This window comes from Schistocerca americana, chromosome 1 (genome assembly GCF_021461395.2).
Source record: "Schistocerca americana isolate TAMUIC-IGC-003095 chromosome 1, iqSchAmer2.1, whole genome shotgun sequence".
Taxonomy (NCBI): domain Eukaryota; kingdom Metazoa; phylum Arthropoda; class Insecta; order Orthoptera; family Acrididae; genus Schistocerca; species Schistocerca americana.
The window spans coordinates 1,124,050,935-1,124,072,850 of NC_060119.1; the positions used below are offsets into that span (position 1 = coordinate 1,124,050,935).

The 21,916-nt window shown below is 43.7% G+C and overlaps 1 protein-coding gene across 4 annotated transcripts in view; it reads left to right on the top strand.

The window, feature by feature from the left end:
* LOC124551036 (caspase-1-like) overlaps positions 1-21,684 on the top strand; it is a 141,316-nt gene extending 119,632 nt beyond the window's left edge. The window contains exon 6 of one of the 4 annotated variants that reach the window (XM_047125916.1): positions 21,060-21,684. In XM_047125916.1, coding sequence (XP_046981872.1) covers positions 21,060-21,097 — 38 coding nt within the window. In that variant the 3' untranslated portion in view covers positions 21,098-21,684. Of the gene's footprint in view, positions 1-18,227 lie in introns of all 4 variants that reach the window. The other 3 variants (XM_047125907.1, XM_047125924.1, XM_047125901.1) reach the window with 3 other exon arrangements.
* Positions 21,685-21,916: the final 232 nt, after the last annotated feature.

Consider the following 21,916-nt stretch of genomic DNA (forward strand, 5'->3'; position numbering starts at 1 on the left):
CGACCTTTGCTGCTCGAAAGTTACTCGCCAGTCGACAGCCCACCGTGCCTCAGAAAGGAAAATACAGCGCTGTCCTTGCTTCTCCTCGGCCAACAAAGGAGGCGGCCACGCAGACTTGCGATCTCACATTTAGTACCACGGTCGTCAGATCGGCCAGCGCAAAGATCGCCCGTTCAACCTCACCTCTTTCGCCTGCCCACTCTATGGCTCACCCTTCGTCGGGTTCTGCTAAATCTCGAGCCCAAAAGTCAGACGCCAAGTCTTCCAAAAAAGAGCATTCTCGTGAAGAGTTTTTACGTACTGCAACTTCACAACCATCGGTTCCTCCTTCATCTAAACATACCTCCAAGAAGGCTACGAAGAAACACAGTTCCTCTCCTTCTCCGCCAAGGCGTGTCCCATCTACAGCACCACCTGGCGGAAATCGCCCCCGGCCATCTTCTGTGTCGCCGAGGCGCACTGTTGGTGGCCGGTCAACTGGCCGATCGTTGGTGGCAGGAGCTGCTCCTGACCAACCTATGGATCAGGATCTTCTGCCTTCGACTGAATGCCATTCCATCCTGTCGGTCGCAAGCTCTGAGCAGTCGTTGAGTTGACAGCACCCTTGGTGACGTTCCTCCATTTCTGTTCACCCTATGTCCATTATCCACTGGAATATCCGCGGCATTCGCGCCAATCGGGAGGAATTGTCGATCCTCTTACGATCCTACTCGCCGGTCATCTTCTGTCTTCAGGAAACAAAGCTGCGTCCCCATGACCGCTTTGTTCTCCCTCATTTTCAGTCCGTCCGATATGACCTCCCCTCTGTTGAAGGCACTCCAGCCCATGGAGGACTCATGATTCTGCTCCATGATACTCTCCATTATCACCCAATCCCCTTAAACACTTCCTTCCAAGCTGTCGCCGTCCGTCTTTCCCTTTCTGGATACACGTTCTCTCTTTGTACGGTATACATTCCATCGTCTACACCAATGGCACGAGCTGATCTCCTTCATCTTCTTGATCAGCTTCCACCCCCCTATTTGCTGGTTGGGGACTTCAATGCCCACAACCCGCTTTGGGGATCTCCACATCCTTGTCCACGTGGCTCACTATTGCTAGACGTCTTCCACCAAGCGGATCTAGTCTGCCTCAACACTGGGGTCCCCACATTTTTGTCTGCCTCCACGGCAAATTTATCCCATTTGGACCTTGCGGTCGGTACTGTTCCGCTAGCTCGGCGCCTCGAATGGTTCGCCCTTGATGATACACACTCGAGTGACCACTTTCCATGTGTTCTTCGACTGCAGCCTCAACTGCCATATATGCGCTCGCGACGCTGGAAGTTTGCCCAAGCCGATTGGACACTTTTTTCGTCTCTAGCGACATTCGATGACCGTCGCTTTCCCAGCGTCGACGATGAGGTCACACATTTTACCGACGTTATTCTCACAGCTGCGGAACGTTCAATACCACGCACCTCCGAATTGCCCCGGCGCCCTCCAGTCCCTTGGTGGAACGAGGCATGCCGTGCCGCAATACGTGAGCGGCGACGTGCTCTTCGCATTTTCCGTCACCATCCAACTTTGTCCAACTGTATCCGATATAAGCCGCTCCGTGCGCGATGCCGTCGCGTCATCCGCGATAGCAAGAAGGCAAGCTGGAAATTCTTTACTAGCTCATTTAACAACTTCACTCCCTCCTCGGAAGTTTGGAGTCGGCTTCGACGGTTCTCAGGCGCGCCTAGTTTCTCCCCGGTCTGTGGGCTCACTGTCGCGCATGATACCTTAGTGGACCCCGTCGCAATTTCTAACTCATTGGGTCAGCACTTTGCTGAGATTTCGAGCTCTTCAAATTACCCGCCGGCGTTTCTCCCGAAGAAACGTGCAGCGGAAGTGCGACATCTTGCTTTCTCCTCTCAAAATCGCGAAAGCTACAATACTGTTTTCTCCATGCGCGAACTCCAACATGCACTCTCTTCTTCTCGCTCCTCCGCCCCAGGACCGGATGGTATCCATGTCCAAATGTTGCTGCATTTATCAACCCATAGCCTGCGTTACCTCCTTCGCCTTTATAATCGAATTTGGACCGACAGTACCTTTCCCAGGCGATGGCGGGAAGCTATTGTCGTTCCCGTTCCGAAACCTGGAAAGGACAAACATCTCCCCTCTAGCTATCGCCCCATTTCTCTCACGAGTAGTGTCTGTAAGGTTTTGGAGCGTATGGTGAATTACCGTTTAGCTTGGTGGCTGGAGTCCCGCAGTCTTTTAACACCTGCCCAATGCGGATTCCGAAAGCATCGTTCTGCTGTTGACCATCTTGTTGCTCTCTCCACTTATATCATGAACAATTTTCTCCGGAAACGCCAAACGGTAGCAATATTTTTTGATCTGGAGAGAGCGTACGATACCTGTTGGAGGACAGGCATCCTCCGTACACTGTTCTCTTGGGGCTTTAGAGGCCGGCTGCCCCTTTTTCTTCGCGAATTTATGGCAGAGCGCACATTTAGGGTGCGGGTGAACACTACTCTCTCCCGTACTTTCTCCCAAGAAAACGGGGTACCCCAGGGCTCCGTGCTGAGTGTTGTACTGTTTGCCATCGCCATTAATCCAATTATGGATTGTCTCCTTCCTGATGTCTCGGGCTCCCTCTTTGTGGACGATTTTGCGATCTACTACAGCTCTCAACGGACCAGCCTTCTTGAAAGACGTCTTCAAGGATGTCTCGATCGCCTCCACTCGTGGAGCATCGAAACCGGCTTCCGTTTCTCACCCAGTAAGACCGTTTGTGTTAATTTTTGGCGACGTAAGGAGTTTCTTCCGCCCTCCTTACATCTAGGCCCTGTCAACCTTCCGTTTTCCGACGTCGCTAAATTCTTGGGTCTTATGTTTGACAGAAAACTGTGCTGGTCCTCCCACGTTTCCTATCTTTCGGCTCGCTGTCTGCGTTCCCTTAACACCCTCCGTGTCCTGAATGGTACCTCTTGGGGAGCGGACCGAGTGGTCCTTCTCCGCCTCTATCGCGCCTTAGTGCGCTCGAAATTGGATTATGGAAGCATAGTCTACTCCTCTGCTCGGCCGTCTATTCTTCGGCGACTCGACTCTATCCACCACCGTGGATTACGTTTAGTGTCTGGAGCTTTTTACACCAGCCCTGTGGAAAGCCTTTATGCTGAGACTGCTGAACCTCCGCTGTCCAATCGGCGGGCAATCCTTGTGAGTCGTTATGCTAGCCATCTGTCTTCCATGCCTGCTAATCCAGCCCATAACCTTTTTTTCGACGCCTCCTTTGATGTCTGGTATTCAGGCCGCTCCTCCTCCCTACTACCCCCGGGAGTCCGCTTCCGTCAACTGCTCCATTCTCTTTCCTTCCGCTTTCCTAAAACCTTCTTGACAACTTGGGGTACAGCACCGCCTTGGCACCGTCCCCGGATCGACTTGCTCAGAGACCTATGTCAATTTCCCAAGGATGGTACCCCTACACTTGTTTACCGTCGGGCATTTGCTGCTCTATGTGCACAAATGACGGAAGCCACATTTATTTACACCGATGGCTCGAAAACATCGTTAGGTGTAGCGAGTGCCTATATTGTTGGCGACACCCCAAATCACTTTCGGCTTCCCGACCAGTGTTCGGTCTATACTGCGGAGCTTTACGCTGTTCTCCAGGCTGTCCACTACATCCGCCGCCATCAGCGGATACAGTACGTAATCTGCTCCGATTCTCTCAGCTCTCTCCTAAGTCTCCAAGCTCTTTACCCTGTGCACCCTCTGGTCCACCGGATTCAGGACTGTCTGCGCTTGCTCCACCTGGGGGGCGTCTCAGTGGCGTTCCTCTGGCTCCCGGGACACGCTGGTATCTGTGGAAATGAGGCGGCCGATATAGCGGCCAAGGCTGCAGTCTCTCTTCCTCGGCCAGCTCTTCAGTCTCTTCCGTTTACCGATCTACGGAGCGGTTTATGTCGCCAAGTCACTCATTTATGGCATGCGCATTGGTCAACACTTCCCCACAATAAATTGCGGGAAGTGAAAGCCCTTCCTTGCGCTTGGACCTCTTCCTCCCGAACGCGTCGTCGGGAGGAGGTAATTTTAGCTCGACTCCGGATAGGGCACTGTCTTTTTAGTCATCGACATCTTTTAAGCGGTGATCCTCCCCCACTCTGTCCCCACTGCTCTCAGCTGTGGACGGTCAGACACCTTTTAATTGAATGCCCCTATTTTAATCCGTTACGCTCCCGTCTACAGCTATCGCCTGATCTATCGTCGATTTTAGCAGATGACACGCGCTCAGCTGACCGCGTTCTACAGTTTATTAGTGACAGTGAAATGACGTCAGTCATTTGAAGCTTTTTTTTGGGGGACAACCAACCCCTTTCTATAGTGGACTTTTAAGCATTCCTTCTGCCTTTAGTTTCTCAAATTTTCTGACTTTGTTTCCATTGCTGCTGATTTTAAATTTCGTTTTTTTCCTGTTTTCTACGTCACGGGCTGGGCGCTAATGACCATAGAAGTTTTGGGCCCTAAAACCACAAAAAAAAAAAAAAAAAACTCTCTATAGGTAAAACGTAATAGGCCTTTTTAATATTGCAGCAATTGTAACACACTCCAAATAAGCGAGACTATTTTGGCACAAATGGTCATTTTTATGTAACTAATTTACATAAATAACACGGCACAATGTAATTCACGAAGTACCAATATCAAATGCCTATTATGCCTACTATAAGCTAACAGTTTCATGTTTGGAAATACATTCATACGCTCCAGTTTCTCAAGCAAGAGACCGAAAAGTAGTAGTACGAAATTTTTATATAAATTTGAAATCGTCATATTCTTCCATATAATCTGTATGATGTCACCGTTTCTTCTCCTTCCTCGTTCTAACAAATCTTGTCATCACAAATTCTGTAACTGTTCCTACCATTGTCAAATCCTGTTCTCCGGTTAACTTCACTAACCCTGCCGGAATCACCAGTTTCGTTTGCCTCGTTTATTCTACGGTTAGGCATTACTACGTGTTCGTACAACGCGTTTTGCGCGCAATTCCGAGAATGAAACTTACAGGCTTCTAACTGGTGGCTGTAGAACTGGCCCTTAGTTCTGTAGGCATATGGCAAAAATTTTCCATCAAAATTTCATTTTCTTGGATACACCGAGAAGATTAATATGTAATCTTTCTTACCTGTTATTCCTGTAAGTCATTTATTTCCACTCTGGTAGTCGGAGTATATGGATTTCGCTAATAATTATAACAACGCTGATCATTCACACACCCAATCAACCACATAAACAAACAGCGATTGGCATTCATCCGTTCGGGTTTATTCGGCTCAACTGGTATAGCCCTATCCCCTTTTGTCTACGAGAAAATTTTTTGTTTCTAGATGAGACGGGGATTTCCCTGGCAGAGATATCACACACGTTATGTACAGATTCTAAAATCGACTTATTATTCGTTCAGAGATCAACTTAGAAAGTGTTCAAAAATGTTCAAAAGCCAACAGTGATGCGTTTCAAAATCATACGAATAATCGACAGACCAACGTGTCCTGGATGATGAGCGCTTTGTGAAATAAGTTTTTTTTTCAAGAATATGAATTTGGTATCTCCTGCAATTGACGCCTGGGGCAGATACCCCGGTTTGCCTCCCCCCCCCCCCCCCCCCCCCCCGTGCGCGTGCGCCTTGTCCGGCGAAGGTTCGCGTCCTCCCTCTGGCATGGGTGTGTGCGTTTGCCCTTAGGATAATTTAGTTAGTGTGTATGCTTGGGGACCGATGACCTTAGTAGTTAAGTCCCATAAGATTTCCTAGATCCGGGCTGGCTGTGGGTGTTACCTTCACAAGAATACTCAAAGCCTGATTTGCATCAAACGACTAGAGCGCTGTATTGCGAAATAGGATCGGACGTTTCCATCGGATCTACATCTTCCATGGAGTTTGTCACTAACTTAACAAAGTGATAGGGATGCATTGCGTGTCTGTTGATGTTTTCACCAAACCTGCTCCCAACTTCCATTCTCCCAGACCACTTCTTGAACGTAACGTTTCATGGCTGACGCAAGTCCGTTGAGTTAGGAGGCACAAAAACAGATTCGGTGTTTTTTTGCGATATCTGATAACGTCAATATTCAAGTTTCATGATAAGTTATCTCCTATAGGAGCTCTCTTGCCTTCACATTCTTTGAAAAAAGAAATGTAAAGTACCTGAAACCAATCTACAAATCTTGCAGCACCCATCCCGATGAGATCCTATCAAACCAAGTCCCTTTTGCAGCAGTTTTCACTAATACATCCCGAAAGTGGCACTTGTTGTTCTACTGTCCTTCCTCAACATGAAGAAGTCGAGATCGCTCGTTGCATCTCATGTCACACAAGAAATTAGATTAGATTAGATGTGCTTTTTGTTCCATAGATTCTTAATGAGGAGATCCTCAAGGATGAACACCATATCAGAAAGTCAAAAAATCTTAAATACATATATTTTTGTTTCTCAGATAATTACAAACTTCTGACGAAATCTGTATTGTACAACACTCTAACGATATAAGGCTTAGGTTACTGTAGTCACGTATTATTGAACAGAAAATCAGCTTAAAACATTTATTTACATTCAACTCATTCCTGCAGTGACGATATCAGGCAGTCATATTTGACACAATGAATTTGATATTATTAATAATAGTTGTGCATCAGTCGGTAATACTAATAAATTTGTTAGTGGAGTAGGCCACAGCCAACTATAAATCCTTTAGGATCGTCTTAAACCTAACTTTATTAAAAATTAAACTTTGCATGACTGCTGGCAAGTTATTGACAATGTGTGTTCCTGAAAATACACTTTTTACAGACGATGCAAGTGACATTAAATCTTTGTGCAGACTATTTTTATTTACAGTTTTTTCCATGAACTGAACTGTTGGTTTGAAAAAGAGATACATTATTTATGACAAATTTCGTTAGGAATAAATATATTTGTGATGCAGTTGTTAGTACGCTCAGCTCCTCGACAAGGCTTCTGGCGGACGTTCTTTAGTTCACACCGAAAATAATTCCTGTTACATGGTTTTGCACTTTGAAAACTTTAACTTGGCTAGACGAATTACTCAAAAAAATGATGCCATATCACATTTTGGTGTGAAAGTAAGTGAATTATGCCACTTTTTTTACTTTCACACCTCTTATGTCTGACGATACAGGCTGAGTCACCTAACATTACAGCTGGATATATTTCGTAAATCAGATCAAATACTGACGAATCGATTCCGCAGACCGAACGTGAGGAGAGGGGCTAGTGTAATTGTTTAATACAAACCATAAAAAATGCAGGGAAGTATGTTTTTAACACAAACCTACGTTTCTTTAAATGGAACCGCGTTAGTTTTGTTAGCACATCTGAACATATAAACAAATACGTAATCAGTGCCGTTTGTTGCATTATAAAGGCCGGCCGGAGTAACCGTGCGGTTCTGGGCGCTACAGTCTGGAGCCGAGCGACCGCTACGGTCGCAGGTTCCAATCCTGCCTCGGGCATGGATGTGTGATGTCCTTAGGTTAGTTAGCTTTAATTAGTTCTAAGTTCTATGCGACTGATGACCTCAGAAGTTAAGTCGCATAGTGCTCAGAGCCATTTGAACCATTTTTTGCATTGTAAAATGTTAATTACATCCGGAGATATTGTAACCTGAAGTTGACGCTTGAGTACCACTCCTCCGCTGTTCGATCGTGTGTATCGGAGAGCACCGAATTACGTAGGGATCCAAAGGGAACGGCGATGGACCTTAGGTACAGAAGAGACTGGAACAGCACATTACGTCCATCTGCTCTTCCTTTTTATTGGTCTTTTTCACTGACGCACATGCAAATTACCCTGAGGGGTGAGGTACACGTACACACGTGGTTTCCGTTTTCAGTTACGGAGTGGAATAGAGTGTGTCCCGACATGTCAGGCCAATAGATGTTCAATGTGGTGGCCATCATTTGCTGCACACAATTGCAGTCTCTGGCGTAATGAATGTCGTGCACGCCGCAGTATATCTGGTGTAATGTCGCCGCAGGCTGCCACAATACGTTGTTTCACATCCTCTGGGGTTGTAGGCACATCACGGTACACATTCTCCTTTAACGTACCCCACAGAAAGAAGTCCAGAGGTGTAAGATCAGGAGAACGGGCTGGCCAATTTATGCGTCCTCCACGTCCTATGAAACGCCCGTCGAACATCCTGTCAAGGGACAGCCTAGTGTTAATTGCGGTATGTGCAGGTGCACCATCATGCTGCTGATACCACATACCTCGACGCGTTTCCAGTGGGACATTCTCGAGCAACGTTGGCAGATCATTCTGTAGAAACGCGATGTATGTTGCAGCTGTTTGGGCCCCTGCAATGAAGTGAGGACCAATGAGGTGGTCGCCAATGATTTCGCACCATACATTTACAGTCCACGGTCGCTGTCGCTCTACCTGTCTGAGCCAGCGAGGATTGTCCACGGACCAGTTATGCATGTTCCGTAGATTCACTCCTGAAACCCGCTTCATCGGTAAACAGGTAGAACTGCAACGCATTCTCTGTTAATGCCCATTGACAGAATTGCACTCGATGATTAAAGTCATCACCATGTAATTGCTGATGTAGCGATACATGAAACGGGTGAAAGCGGTGACGATGCAGTATGCGCATGACACTACTTTGACTCAGTCCACCGGCTCTCGCAATGTCCCGTGTACTCATGTGTGGGTTCATGGCAACAGCAGCTAACACACCAACTGCACCCACTTCTCCTGTGACGGGCCTGTTACGGACCCGTTTGCGTGCTACGACCATACCCGTTGCATACAGTTGGCGGTAGATGTTTTGCGATGTGCGGCACGTTGGATGCTCTCTGTCCGGGTACCATTCTGCATACACCCTGCAGGCTTCAGCTGCATTTCGTCGACACTCGCCATAGATGAGTATCATCTCCGCTTTTCAGAGTTCGAATACACCATGGTCACAGTTCCTACAACACTACACTATCACAGACGTCTGGTAACAGGGTGTACTACAGTTGGTCTGCGTGCGGAGACGAATGCAGAATAACAATAGCAGCAAGCGCTACATGCGGACACTGCGACAGCTAGACCAAACCACAACAGTGCACTACAGCCACACTCGTAAACACGGTCGTCATCGTAAACATGTCCCTGCAGATGCTGCTCGCCGACCGTGGCCCGTGTTTGTTACAACACGCAACTGAACGTCGGAGGTTTCAAGCGTCAACTTTAGGTTACAATATCTCCGGATGTAATTAACATTTTACAATGCAACAAACGGCACTGATTACGTATTTGTTTATATGTTCAGATGTGCTAACAAAACTAACGGGGTTCCATTTAAAAAAACGTAGGTTTGTGTTAAAAAACATTTTATGCCGAACAATGCTTCTACTCTTTTAGTGATAGTCGTACTAAAAATGTTGCTGAAGTAAATTGTAATGGCTGGTCTGAGTTACTCCAGGGCAGCTTCTATTGAGTCTGACAACCTTTTCAGTAACAGTTATGAAATGTTTGCTAAAAGCTTTGCAGCTCTGCACACATCTGTCACTCTTTTATCAGTTATTCTTAACGCTGTCACCTCCTCTTTTCTGCTTCAACCAGTCTCCTACTTCATTGTCTCACATTGTCTTTATTTTGTTACTTTACATGAATTTTTTTTCTCGTAATGCATTTTACCTTCAATGTTTTGCAATTTGTCTTCTAATAGGCTATGGCATCAACATCAGAGCTTTTTGCGGCCGACAGATACAGTTTCTTTTTTGTCACCTTTGTCGTCTGTTCATTACATAGCTCAAAAATGCAGACTGGCCGATTGTGCTTACCATGGTAGCATTCTCTCGCCATTGCGCGCTGTGTTGAGTCGAGTCACGTGCACAAATACTGTATATTAGCACTCAACAAATCTCCAATGTCGAGGACGTATTCTTACATTAAGAGCTGTTGTGGTTTCTGGACAATGAAAGCCGGTTCAATGAATTAAGTGTAACCAACCCAAACCATACCAGATGGTGTCAAACACTCCTCGCAGGCTGGTCCAGGTGCTCTGTAGTTCTCCAAAATAGAATCGTCACTGCGAAATTCAGTCTTTAGGCCTTGCGACCACTGTCATGCTCTTCATGTGTTGTGACAATCTCTTGTGGTCCATACACTCATCAAAGTGTATGGCACCTATCAATACATTGATTTCACAGTACCATTCAATATACTGTCCTACACGTTATGCCATGACAAATAACTTCCGATAAAATCATTTCTATCCTATTAACACTCATTCAGATGGCTACATTGAGCTCCTTGACATCGCTACAGCATCATTGCATTTGTTTCCAAGTTTCTACCCGTTTAGCGGGCATTGGGTGTGTGAGGCATTGCGACTCTCCAGTCGTAAAAGGGAGGGCATTTCTGAACCAATGCGTATAGCGCTACCACCTTTCTGCAAACGAAATAATTATAGCGTGGATTTTCATGCAGTATCAAACCGCAAAACACGCATGCATTCATGAAGTATCATATCACTGCAACATCCACAATGAGGCAGCAAAAAAAAAACAAAAAAAAAGCTTAAGAAAATATGCTGTAGTAATATTCAGTTCCGTATATACTTCTGTTTCCTTCTAAAGTAGTACAAAACAAACAATTTTTTCAAATTTTCCTTACTTAAACTTATCAGACAAAACTTTTTGTACATAAAAAATTATTTTTCTATGTCAAAAGCGGTAAAGCGAAGAAATTTCGCACAAAGTCAGACCATGTTGAAAGTATTTTACATTTTTACCACAAAATATATTCTAATAACTTCGTAAACTTAAAATAAGGATTTTAACTGATGATTTTATTTATCTTAAAAGGTACAGAACCAATTTCTCTATAGGATGATTGAAAATGTTTTTCAACCTCTCCAATAACTGTCGGAGCTTCCACCAGTTACATGTGGCTTCCTAGTTGATAGTTGATTTAATGTATATCAGGTTTTGCTTCAAATCTGTTACTTTCAATGTCATTTCCACAATCTAAAAATGAAAAAAAGAAAACGCAATTATGAGGCTTTTGAATCGAGTGAAGTAAACAGGTGATAGTTTCAAAAAATTTGCGAGCATTTATGGTCTGTTAGCGACTTGGCTTCATGAAAATTAGCAAAGGAAAAGATGGCAGCGTTTATCCAGACACCCCACCTGGTTAAAATAAGCTGTGACGACAAAGCTAAGTCTGGCAGGATGTCTCTAAATGCGGCTGCACGGAAAGGTGCTTTCAAGAATATGTCCAATGTAAAAATAGTCGGGATATGATTTAATTAATGCTGTCAGAATTATCAAACCCTTGTATTTTGTATGACTATTTACCTTGTTTGTGGAGGATATCAGCGTATTCACATTGTCATATTTTAGGTGTACTCTTTCAGCTGCATGATGCAGGGCATAGGCTAAACCTATGAAGTGAAGTGCTTGGGTTAGGATAAAATATTGCAATTGCTTTCCCTGCCTTCATTGTACAGGGGACAGCATCGCTTAATACCAAAAGGACCCTTTTTATTTAAATTTATTGGCACAATAAATATTAACTTCTGCCGACAGCTACTGGGACTAGCTGGGATGGCTGAGTTTGCAATATAGTTTACAGACTAACAACATTCGCCAAGTTTCTCACGTTCTCCACTATTAGCGGAATTCAAATGAAAAAAGTTAATATATCCAATATATGGTTGTTGTTGTTGTGGTCTTCAGTTCTGAGACTGGTTTGATGCAGCTAGCCATGCTACTCTGTCCTGTGCAAGCTTCATCTCCCAGTACCTACTGCAGCCTACATCCTTCTGAATCTGCTTAGCGTATTCATCTCTTGGTCTCCCTCTACGATTTTTACCCTCCACGCTGCCCTCCAATACTAAATTGGTGATCCCTTGATGCCTCAAAACATGTCCTACCAACGGATCCCCTCTTCTAGTCAAGTTGTGCCACAAACACCTCTTCTCCCCAATTCTATTCAATACCTCCTCATTAGTTATGTGATCTACCCATCTAATCTTCAGCACTCTTCTGTAGCACCACATTTCGAAAGCTTCTATTCTCTTTTTGTCTAAACTATTTATCGTCCATGTTTCACTTCCATACATGGCTACCCTCCATACAAATACTTTCAGAAACGGCTTCCTGACACTTCAATCTATACTCGATGTTAACAAATTTCTCTTCTTCAGAAACGCTTTCCTTGCCATTGCCAGTCTACATTTTATATCCTCTCTACTTCGACCATCATCAGTTATTTTGCTCATTTCCTAATCTAATTCCCTCAGCATCACCCGACTTAGACTACATTCCATTATCCTCGATTTGCTTTTGTTGATGTTCATCTTATACCCTCCTTTCAAGACACTGTCCATTCCGTTCAACTGCTCTTCCAAGTCCTTTGGTCTCTCTGACAGAATTACAATGTCATCGGCGAACCTCAAAGTTTTTATTCCTTCTCCATGGATTTTAATACCTACTCCGAACTTTTCTTTTGTTTCCTTTACTGCTTGCTCAATGTACAGATTGAATAACATCGGGGACAGGCTACAACCCTGTCTCACTCCCTTCCCAACCACAGCTTCCCTTTCATGTCCCTCGACTCTTATAATTGCCATATGCTTTCTGTACAAATTGTAAATAGTCTTTCGCACCCTGTATTTTACCCCTGCCACCTTCAAAATTTGAAAGAGAGTATTCCAATCAACATTGTCAAAAGCTTTCTCTAAGTCTACAAATGCTAGAAACGTAGGTTTGCCTTTCCTTAATCTTTCTTCTAAGGTAAGTCTTGGGTCAGTATTGCCTCACGTGTTCCAACATTTCTACGGAATCCAAACTGATCTTCCCCAAGGTCGGCTTCTACCAGTTTTTCCATTCGTCTGTAAAGAATTCGCGTTAGTATTTTGCAGCTGTGACTTATTAAACTGATAGTTCGGTAATTTTCACATCTGTCAACACCTGCTTTCTTTGGGATTGAAATTATTATATTCTTCTTGAAGTCTGAGGGAATTTCGTCTGTCTCATACATCTCTCTCACCAGATGGTAGAGTTTTGTCATGACTGGCTCTCCCAAGGCTGTCAGTAGTTCTAGTGGAATGTTGTCTACTCCCAGGGCCTTGTTTCGACTCAGATCTTTCAGTGCTCTGTCAAATTCTTCACGCAATATCGTATCTCCCATTTCATCTTCATCTACATCCTCTTCCATTTCCATAATATTGTCCTCAAGAACATCGTCCCAGTATAGACCCTCTATATACTCCTTCCACCTTTCTGCTTTCCCTTCTTTGCTTAGAACTGGGTTTCCATCTGAGCTCTTGATATTGATGCAAGTGGTTTTCTTTTCTCCAAAGGCCTCATTAATTTTCCTGTAGTCAGTATCTATTTTACCCCTCCTGAGATAAGCCTCTACACCCATACATTTGTCCTCTAGCCATCCCTGCTTATCCATTTTGCACTTCCTGTCGATCTCATTTTTGAGACGTTTGTATTCCTTTTTGCCTGCTTCACTTAGTGCATTTTTGTATTTTCTCCTTTCATCAATTAAATTCAGTATCTCTTCTGTTACCCAAGGATTTCTACTAGCCGTCGTCTTTTTACCTTCTTGATCCTCTACCTTCACTATTTCATTCCTCAAAGCTACCCATTCTTCTTCTACTGTATGTCTTTCCCCCATATACAGTATGAATTACAAAATGCGATGACAAAAGTCAATGGGTACCCTCTAACATCATGTTGGACCTCCTTTTGCCTGGCGTAGTGCAGCGAGTCGACTTGTCGTTGGAAGCCCCCTGCAGAGATACTCAGCCATACTCCCTACATAACCGTCCATAAGTGCGAAAGTGTTGCCGCTGCAGGTTTTTCTGCGTGAACTGATCACTCGATTATATCCCATAAATGTTCGATGGGATTCAAATCGGGCAATCTGGGTGGCCAAATCATTCGCTCAGATTGTCCAGAATGTGCTTCAAACCAATCACGAACAGCTGTGGCCTGGAGACCTGGTGCATTGTCACCAATTAAAATTCCACCGTTATTTGGAAACATGAAGTCCATGAGTGGCTGCAAATGATCTCCAAGCAGCCGAGCATAACCATTTGCAGTCAATGGTCGGCTCAGTTTGACCATATCACCAAGTCCATTTCATGTAAACTCAGCCCACACAATATCGGAGCATCACCAATTTGCACAGTGCCTCGTTGACAACATGGATCCACGGCTTTGTGGGGTCCACACCATACTCGAACGCAAGCATCAACTCTTACCACCTGAAATCTTGACTTACCTGACCAGACCAGGGTTTCCAGTTCTCTAGGGTTCAACCGATACGGTCACGAGTCCAGGAGATGCGCCGGAGGCCCTGTCGTACTGTTAGCAAAGGCAGTCGCGTCGGTAGTCTGCTTCCATAGCTCATTAACGTCACATTTCGCAGCACTGCCCTAGCGGATACGTTCATCGTAGGACCTACAGAGATATCTGCGGTTATTTCACGCAGGTTCCTTGTCTGTTAGCACTGATAACTGTACACAAACGCCGCTGCTCACGGTCATTAAGCGAAGGCCATCGACCACTGTGTTGTCCATGGTGAGAGACAATGCCTCAAATGTGGTACTCTCCGCACACTCTTGACGCTGTGGATCACGGAATACTGATTTCCTTAACGCTTTCCGAAACGGAATGTCTCGTGCGTCTAGCTCCACCTACCATTCCGCTTTCAAAGTCTGTAAATTTCCATCGTGCGGCCATAATCACGTCGGATACCTTTCTATAGCCGGCCGTTGTGGCCGAGCGGTTCTAGGCACTTCAGTCCGGAACCGCGCTGCTGCTACGGTCGCAGGTTCGAATCCTGCCTCGGGGATGGATGTGTGTGATGTCCTTAGGTTAGTTAGGTTTAAGTAGTTCTAAGTTCTAGGAGACTGATGACTTCATATGTTGAGTCCCACTGTGCTTAGAGCCATTTGAACCATTTGAACCTTTCTATATGACTCATCTGACAAGGGAACCTTCCCATCGCACCCCCCTCAGATTTAGTTATAAGCTGGCACAGTGGATAGGCCTTGCAAAACTGAACACAGATCAATCGAGAAAACTGGATGAAGTTGTGTGGAACTATGAAAAAAATAAGCAAAATATACAAACTGAGTAGTCCATGTGAAAGATAAGCATCATCAAGGATAGTGTAGGCTCAGGAGCGCCGTGGTCACGTGGTTAGCGTGAGCAGCTGCGGAGTGAGAGGTTTTTGGTTCAAGTCTTCCGTCGGGTGAAATAATTTTATTCTTTATTTTCGCAAAGTTGTGACCTGTCCGTTCGTTCATTGACGTCTCTGTTCACTGTAATAAGTTTAGTGTCTGTGTTTTGCGACCGCACCGCAAAACCGTGCGATGAGTAGACGAAAGGACGTGGCTCTCCAATGGGAACCGAAAACATTTGATCGCAAGGTCATAGGTCAACCGATTCCTCGACAGGAAAACACGTCTGATATATTCTATACGAGACTGGTGACGGCATGTGCGTCACATGACAGGAAAATGTTGTCGACCCACCTAACTTGTACACTTGACCAATGGGTAAAAAGATTCTTCTACCTTGCCCGATTTAGGTTTTCTTGTGGATGTGATAATCACTCCCAAAAAAGTGATGAAAACATAAGAGTTTGTCACATAAACTGCAGCAAATGAATGCAACAGTTCCGCAGTCGCACAGTTTTCCTTGTGCTCTGTCAAAACATATGTTTTTAACGTTTTCAATTTTTTCCGCGTGGAGACCGTCAAATCCTGCATATGTCCAAGCAAATCTGAACATGTCCTGGAATTTTGGAGAGCGAAGTTGATTTTGTGTAAGTGCCTGAACTCTGAAAATAGTCTGAAAATAAAAAATTAAAATTTTCGCTGTCGGGAAGACTTGAACCAATGACCTTTCGGTCTGCAGCTGCTCACGCTAACCACGGGACCACGGCGTTCCTGAGTCAATTTACACATATATATTGCATATGTTGCACATGAACTACTCAATTTGTATATTTTGCTTATTTTTTTCATAGTTCCACACAATTTCTTCCTGTTTTCTCGATTAATCTGTGTACAGTTTTTCAAGGCCTATCCACTATGCCACCTTATAACTAAATCTGAGGGGGGTGCGATGGGGAGGTTCCCTTGTGAGTACAAATGACAGCGCCACCAATCCACTGCCTTTTCACACTGATCAGCCGGAACATTATGACCACCTACCTAATAACCCATATGCCTACCTTTGGCACAGATAACAGTGGCGACACGTCATGGCACGGGAGGAATGAGGTCTTGGTAGGTCACTGGAGGGAGTTGGCACGACATCTGGTCACAAGTCACCTTAATCTAGTATATTTCTGGAAAGGGGGCGATGAGCTCTGACGCCATGTTCAGTCAAATCCCAAGTGTATTCGATCAGATTTAGATCATGTGAGTGGGAGGGGGGTGGGGGGCAGCACAATAACTGGAACTTGCCACTGTGTTCCTCGAACCATCCCATCACACTCCTGGCCTTGTGACATGGCGCATTATCTTATTGAAAAATGCCACTGACATTGGGGAAGATGTTCATCGTGAAGGGGTGTACGAGGTTTGCAATCAGTGTCGATACACCTTGGCCGGCATAGTGCCTTGCACGAGCTCCTCTGGACCAAGGATGCCCACGTGAATGTTCCCTAGAGCATAAGGGAGCCCCCGCCAACTTCTTTCTGTCCCGCAGTACAGATGTCAAGGAGCTGTTCCCGTGGAAGGCGCTGGATTCGCGTCCTCTCATCGGCATTATGAAGAAGGTGTCGGGATTCATCATAACGTGCCACCCTCTGCCGTTACGCCAACCTCCAGTGCCGCTGGTCACGTGCCCATTTCAATAGTAGTTGCTGATATCGTGGTGGTAATACAGGGACACGCATAGGTCCTCGCCTGCGGAGGCCCATCGTTACGAGCGTCGGTGCATTGCGTCTTCAGTACGCTTGTACTCTGCCCAGCATTGAAGTCTGGTCTTAGTTCCCCCACAGTTCGCCGCCTGTCCTGTTTTACCAGTGTGCACAGCCAACGACGTCCGACATCTGTAATGAGGAGTGGCTGCCCAATCCCAGGACGTCGGGTCGTAGTTTCACCTTGGTTTCGCCACGTGTTAAAGACACTTCTCGAACACCCGACAAGTCGTGTAGTTTTCGAAATCCTTGTGCCGAGCCTCGGTCAGGCTAAGATAGATCGCGCGCCTTCCACATTCTACACATAGACAGCACGTTCACTGATACTACACCCATCGAGCTTGTGTCTGAGTAGCACTCATTCCTCGTCAGGTGATGCTGATATCGCCCGGACCGGTTAATATCGATCGTAGATCGGTGGTCATAATGCTCGGACTGATCAGTGAATACCTTGTGTGGCCTGCCCGGTTGGCCGTGCAGTCTAACGCACGGCTTTCTGGGCAGGAAAGAGCGCCTGGTCCCTGGCACGAATCCGCCCGGCGGATTTGTGTTGAGGTCCGGTGAACTGGTCAATGAGGGCTGGTTCACCTTATTCCGCCTCAGTTACACTATGTCGGCGATTGCTACGCAAACAAGTCTTCCACGTACGCGTACACCACCATTACTCTACCACGCAAACATAGGGGTTACACTCGTCTGGTTTGAGACGTTCCCTGGGGGGTCCACCGGAGGCCGAACCGCACAATAACCCTGGGTTCGGTGTGGGACGACGGAGGCGTGAAGTGGACTGCGGCTGCGACGGGGACGGAGCCTCTCTGTCGTTTCTAGGTCCCTGGTTAACATACAGTACAATACAATACAATACCTTGTGTACGCGATGCTACCGCCATCTGTGCCTGTGCATATTGCTGTCCCACGGCTTTTGTCACCTTAGTGTAAATGTCTAAATTCGAGCAGTTATATCTACGAAATCTTCGAAATATGAATTTACTCTCGGGATGGAAAAAGGATGTGAGCACGAATACAACAGTCATTTGCAAGAATCTCTGTGCTGTAGTACTAAACTACTACTAATTCACAGGTTTATATGTACTCCATGTTTGAAATTATTGAGACTATTCTTTCAGAGCTTTGCTATTTACCCTGAATGACTGTGCATTTTGCACAACTTGTCTTGCAACCACCTTTCTTATATTTTTTGGAGTAACTATTTCTTCCATGGATAGAGCCTTACTTGGACAAACTGTGCTTCTGTCATTCCTGGGAGTTTTCTGTGATGTTGCAGGTCTATACTCCTTCCGCAATCCAACAAACGGCTCGTGGTACGTTGAGACACTGTGTTCTCAACTTGAAGTTCACGGCAGATCCAAGGACCTGGTGTCGCTGCTCACTGACGTGAATCGCATCGTCGGTCAGAGATATCGCTCAGAAAACAAGAGCCTGCCAAACCTGCATGGCAAGGTGCAGGCGCCGTGCTTCACCTCATCCTTGACACGGAGTCTATGCTTTGGTCATAATGGCCATGGCCACCCTCAAAGATCCTCGCATGATGTCCGCCGCAAAAAACCTCGTCTCACCCATATAAATGTAGAAAATAGTTCCTAAGAGTTTCTATGTTTCCACCAAAGCACCTGAAACCTCAGCTGCTGAATGTAATCTGCTGTACCGCCCAGAGTCACGATTCACTTTGTCTTTATTCAGTACTACGGATTGTCTGAGATATCGCTGTCTGTTTATAAGTGACATTATGTCTGGTTTATCAATAATTAGTAAAATATGACGTGGTGGCATGCCCAGATTTAGTTCATAGACCACTTAATATATTTAATACAAACTAATTATAAACAGTTCTACAGTAAGTGTCAACTTAATTGAACGAACACAAAGGTTCGCAAGTAGGAAATGTATTTATATCGGATGAGTGCATTTAATGGGTCCTAGATGGTGTTCATATCAGAGAAATCAACAAATAGCATGTTCGTCAACTACACATGAAGGTATCCATTTCGTATTCCGAATTCTGAACATGTTCATTTCTTCTGAAATATTACTTTTCATTCCAAAAATAATGGCTGAGTAATGAGTGACAATTTGGTTTGGATCCCTTCAATCGGAAATCGGCACATTGTATTCAGAAATAAGATTTGTTCATGAAATACAAGTAAAAAAACGGAGATTCTTTGCTTCCTTAAACATCCAAATGGAATATCGGAGCACCATCTTTCCTTCATTATTGACGTTTTTTTTGAAAATATACAAAAATCGAGGAGAATATTTCTACCTACAGAAGTTTTCAGAAAAAGTGATGTGAATGCTGCACTTAGTGTAACAATGTTCGGTACGCATATTACAGGTCAAACAAATGTATATATGAGCTTCATTCTCATGCAGGTATTTAGTGCATGGCCACTTGCATGTTACTGTTGATGATTTTCCTTGCAACATTTGATATGATTAAGGTAAGATTAATTTTCGCGATTAATTTGATCATCACCACCTTCATTTCAAGCATTAGGCCCTTTATTGGTTCGCCTATTACAGTACCCATCGTTCCTTCCATCTTCCTTGATTTCTTCTCCAAAATTGCTTAAATCTTCTGATCTGGAGAGGTAATCTTTCTCAACTCATCCTTTCTGGGCCTTCGTTCGAGTTTCTCCTACTTTTTGCATTTTATATGTTCAGTTCTTCCTTAATTTCTGAATTTCTAAATCTGTCAGTTCTTGTGCATCATTTTTCTTTTCTTAGAAACCACATCTCTGCTGCTTGTATGTGACTTTCTTCACGTTTACTTATAACCCTGAGATAATTTCAGCCTTGTTCCTTTCCTCACTTCATTTTCTAGATATCTGTTTATTGCTCCACATATATTCCCAAGCTTTGCTAATTTCTTTTCTACGTCTTCCTCATAATCATATGTTGCGCCATGCCCTTAATAGCTAATATTCAATGTGTTTTTTGTTCTGTTTTTGTCTCTAAAGGATGTTTCCCTTTGAACTTCATTGATTTTGTTTCTTTTCTGAAATAGTCAAATGGTTTTCTTCACCATTATTACTAATAATTTTATTCGCCTTTCTAGATCATCTTCATTCTCAACTAGCAATGTGGCATCGTTTGCACATAAAACACAATTCAAGCAGGAATATCTGTTAACATCAATCCTCCCTTTAAAAAATCTCCTTCCATTTCCCAAATGCACCAACAAAATAAATCTTAAAACCAGATGAGAGGAAATACAGATCACAACAAATCATCCCGATGATGACGCCTTAGAACAAGGAAAAGAAGAAACCTGCTTGGGAAAAATAAATTAAGTGGCAGCAGGAAAAGCTGGTTTTATTTACAAAACAAGAACATCAGTACAATGACATACCATTACCAGAGCACTACTCCAGTTATTTGATGTTAAGATAATGTATTACGCAGGCCTACTGATAATATGAAATTCCACACAACGGAATAATCAGCTAGGAGACTGATTTTTAGAATTAAATTTTTATTCACTGAATGATATAAACGTTCTTGGAATGAGTAAAGTGATATTAGCTGTTTCTTTTGTTGTTGTTGAGGTCTTCAGTCCTGAGACTGGTTTGATGCAGCTCTCCGTCTACTCCATCCTGTGCAAGCTTTTTCATCTCCCAGTACGTACTGCAGCCTACATCCCTCTGAATCTGCTTAGTGTATTCATCTCTTGGTCTCACTCTACCATTTTTACCCTCCACACTGCCCTCCAATACTAAATTGGTGATCCCTTGATGCCTCAGAACATGTCCTACCAAACGATCTCTTCTTCTGTTTCTTATGTGGTCACTAAATTATAGTACTTTACTTTCCCTCAAACACAGAATGTACCCCTGTATAGTACATCTAACAACTAGTGAGCTTGCATACTTATGTTGTAGGTCACTACAGATTTTCTGTTAGTTCTAAAAGTTGAAGAAAAAAATTGCAGTCAAATATATATAATACAAATAATGTTTAAAAAGCTTCTAACAGTTATACTACCACTACTTCTCTTGATAATATATCAATTACCTTAATGAATATTTAGCTGTACCTGATCAATGCACTCTGAAAGACTTCATGTGATTTGTGACTTGTAATTTTATTTATCTTGTAGATCATACTTTGTGTGCAGAGAAGCACATGATGACATAGAACAAGTCAAAAATGAAGGTGAGATGATACATAATTAAAATGATTATGACAGTGATATTAGAATGATACAAATGTCTATATGATACGTATGTAATGCCAAGAAACAGAAAAATATATAGGTGGATATCTTGTGAAAAATTCAGAATTGCCTAATATTTCTAAGTTTGCATTATTAAGGGAAAGAAATATATAAGCAAATAAAATAGAAGTGCAAAAGTAGCATATGCATTTAAAAATTCGTTACTAAAGCAAAACAGTGAAGTTGTCACACTTCTGTATTAAAGCATTTGGGTTTACATACAAAGTAAAGAACATGGACAGAACAAATAATATGGGAATTTAAAAGCATATATTAAAAATACATTACAAAGGACAAACTCACTTCTGTATTGCAAATTCATAACAACTTAAAGAGAGTTACGTTGTATATAAGAAGAAGAAACTAGAATTTTGTGTCAAGAAATACAGTAATGGAGTAAAAACCTTATTTAAAAAAATATGTTTCAGTTTTATTCTCATGTCGTTCAGATTATTAATATTCTTGACCTCTGATAGGAGATGGTTGTAAATTTTTACTGAAATCCATCTGTGTGTTATTATTAACTGAGATTTGTTTCTAGTGTTATGTGTGTGGCAGTCTGTATTTATGTGTCGATTTCCTAAATAGTAAGTTACAAAACAAACCAGTATCATTATATGAGGGCATGGCATTGTCAGGATTTTTAATGCTTTAAACATTGGTTTACAGTGTTCCCTACTGTTTTCTGATGCCATTATTCTGATCACTTGCTTGCTTTTATAATGTGAAAATGATATTGG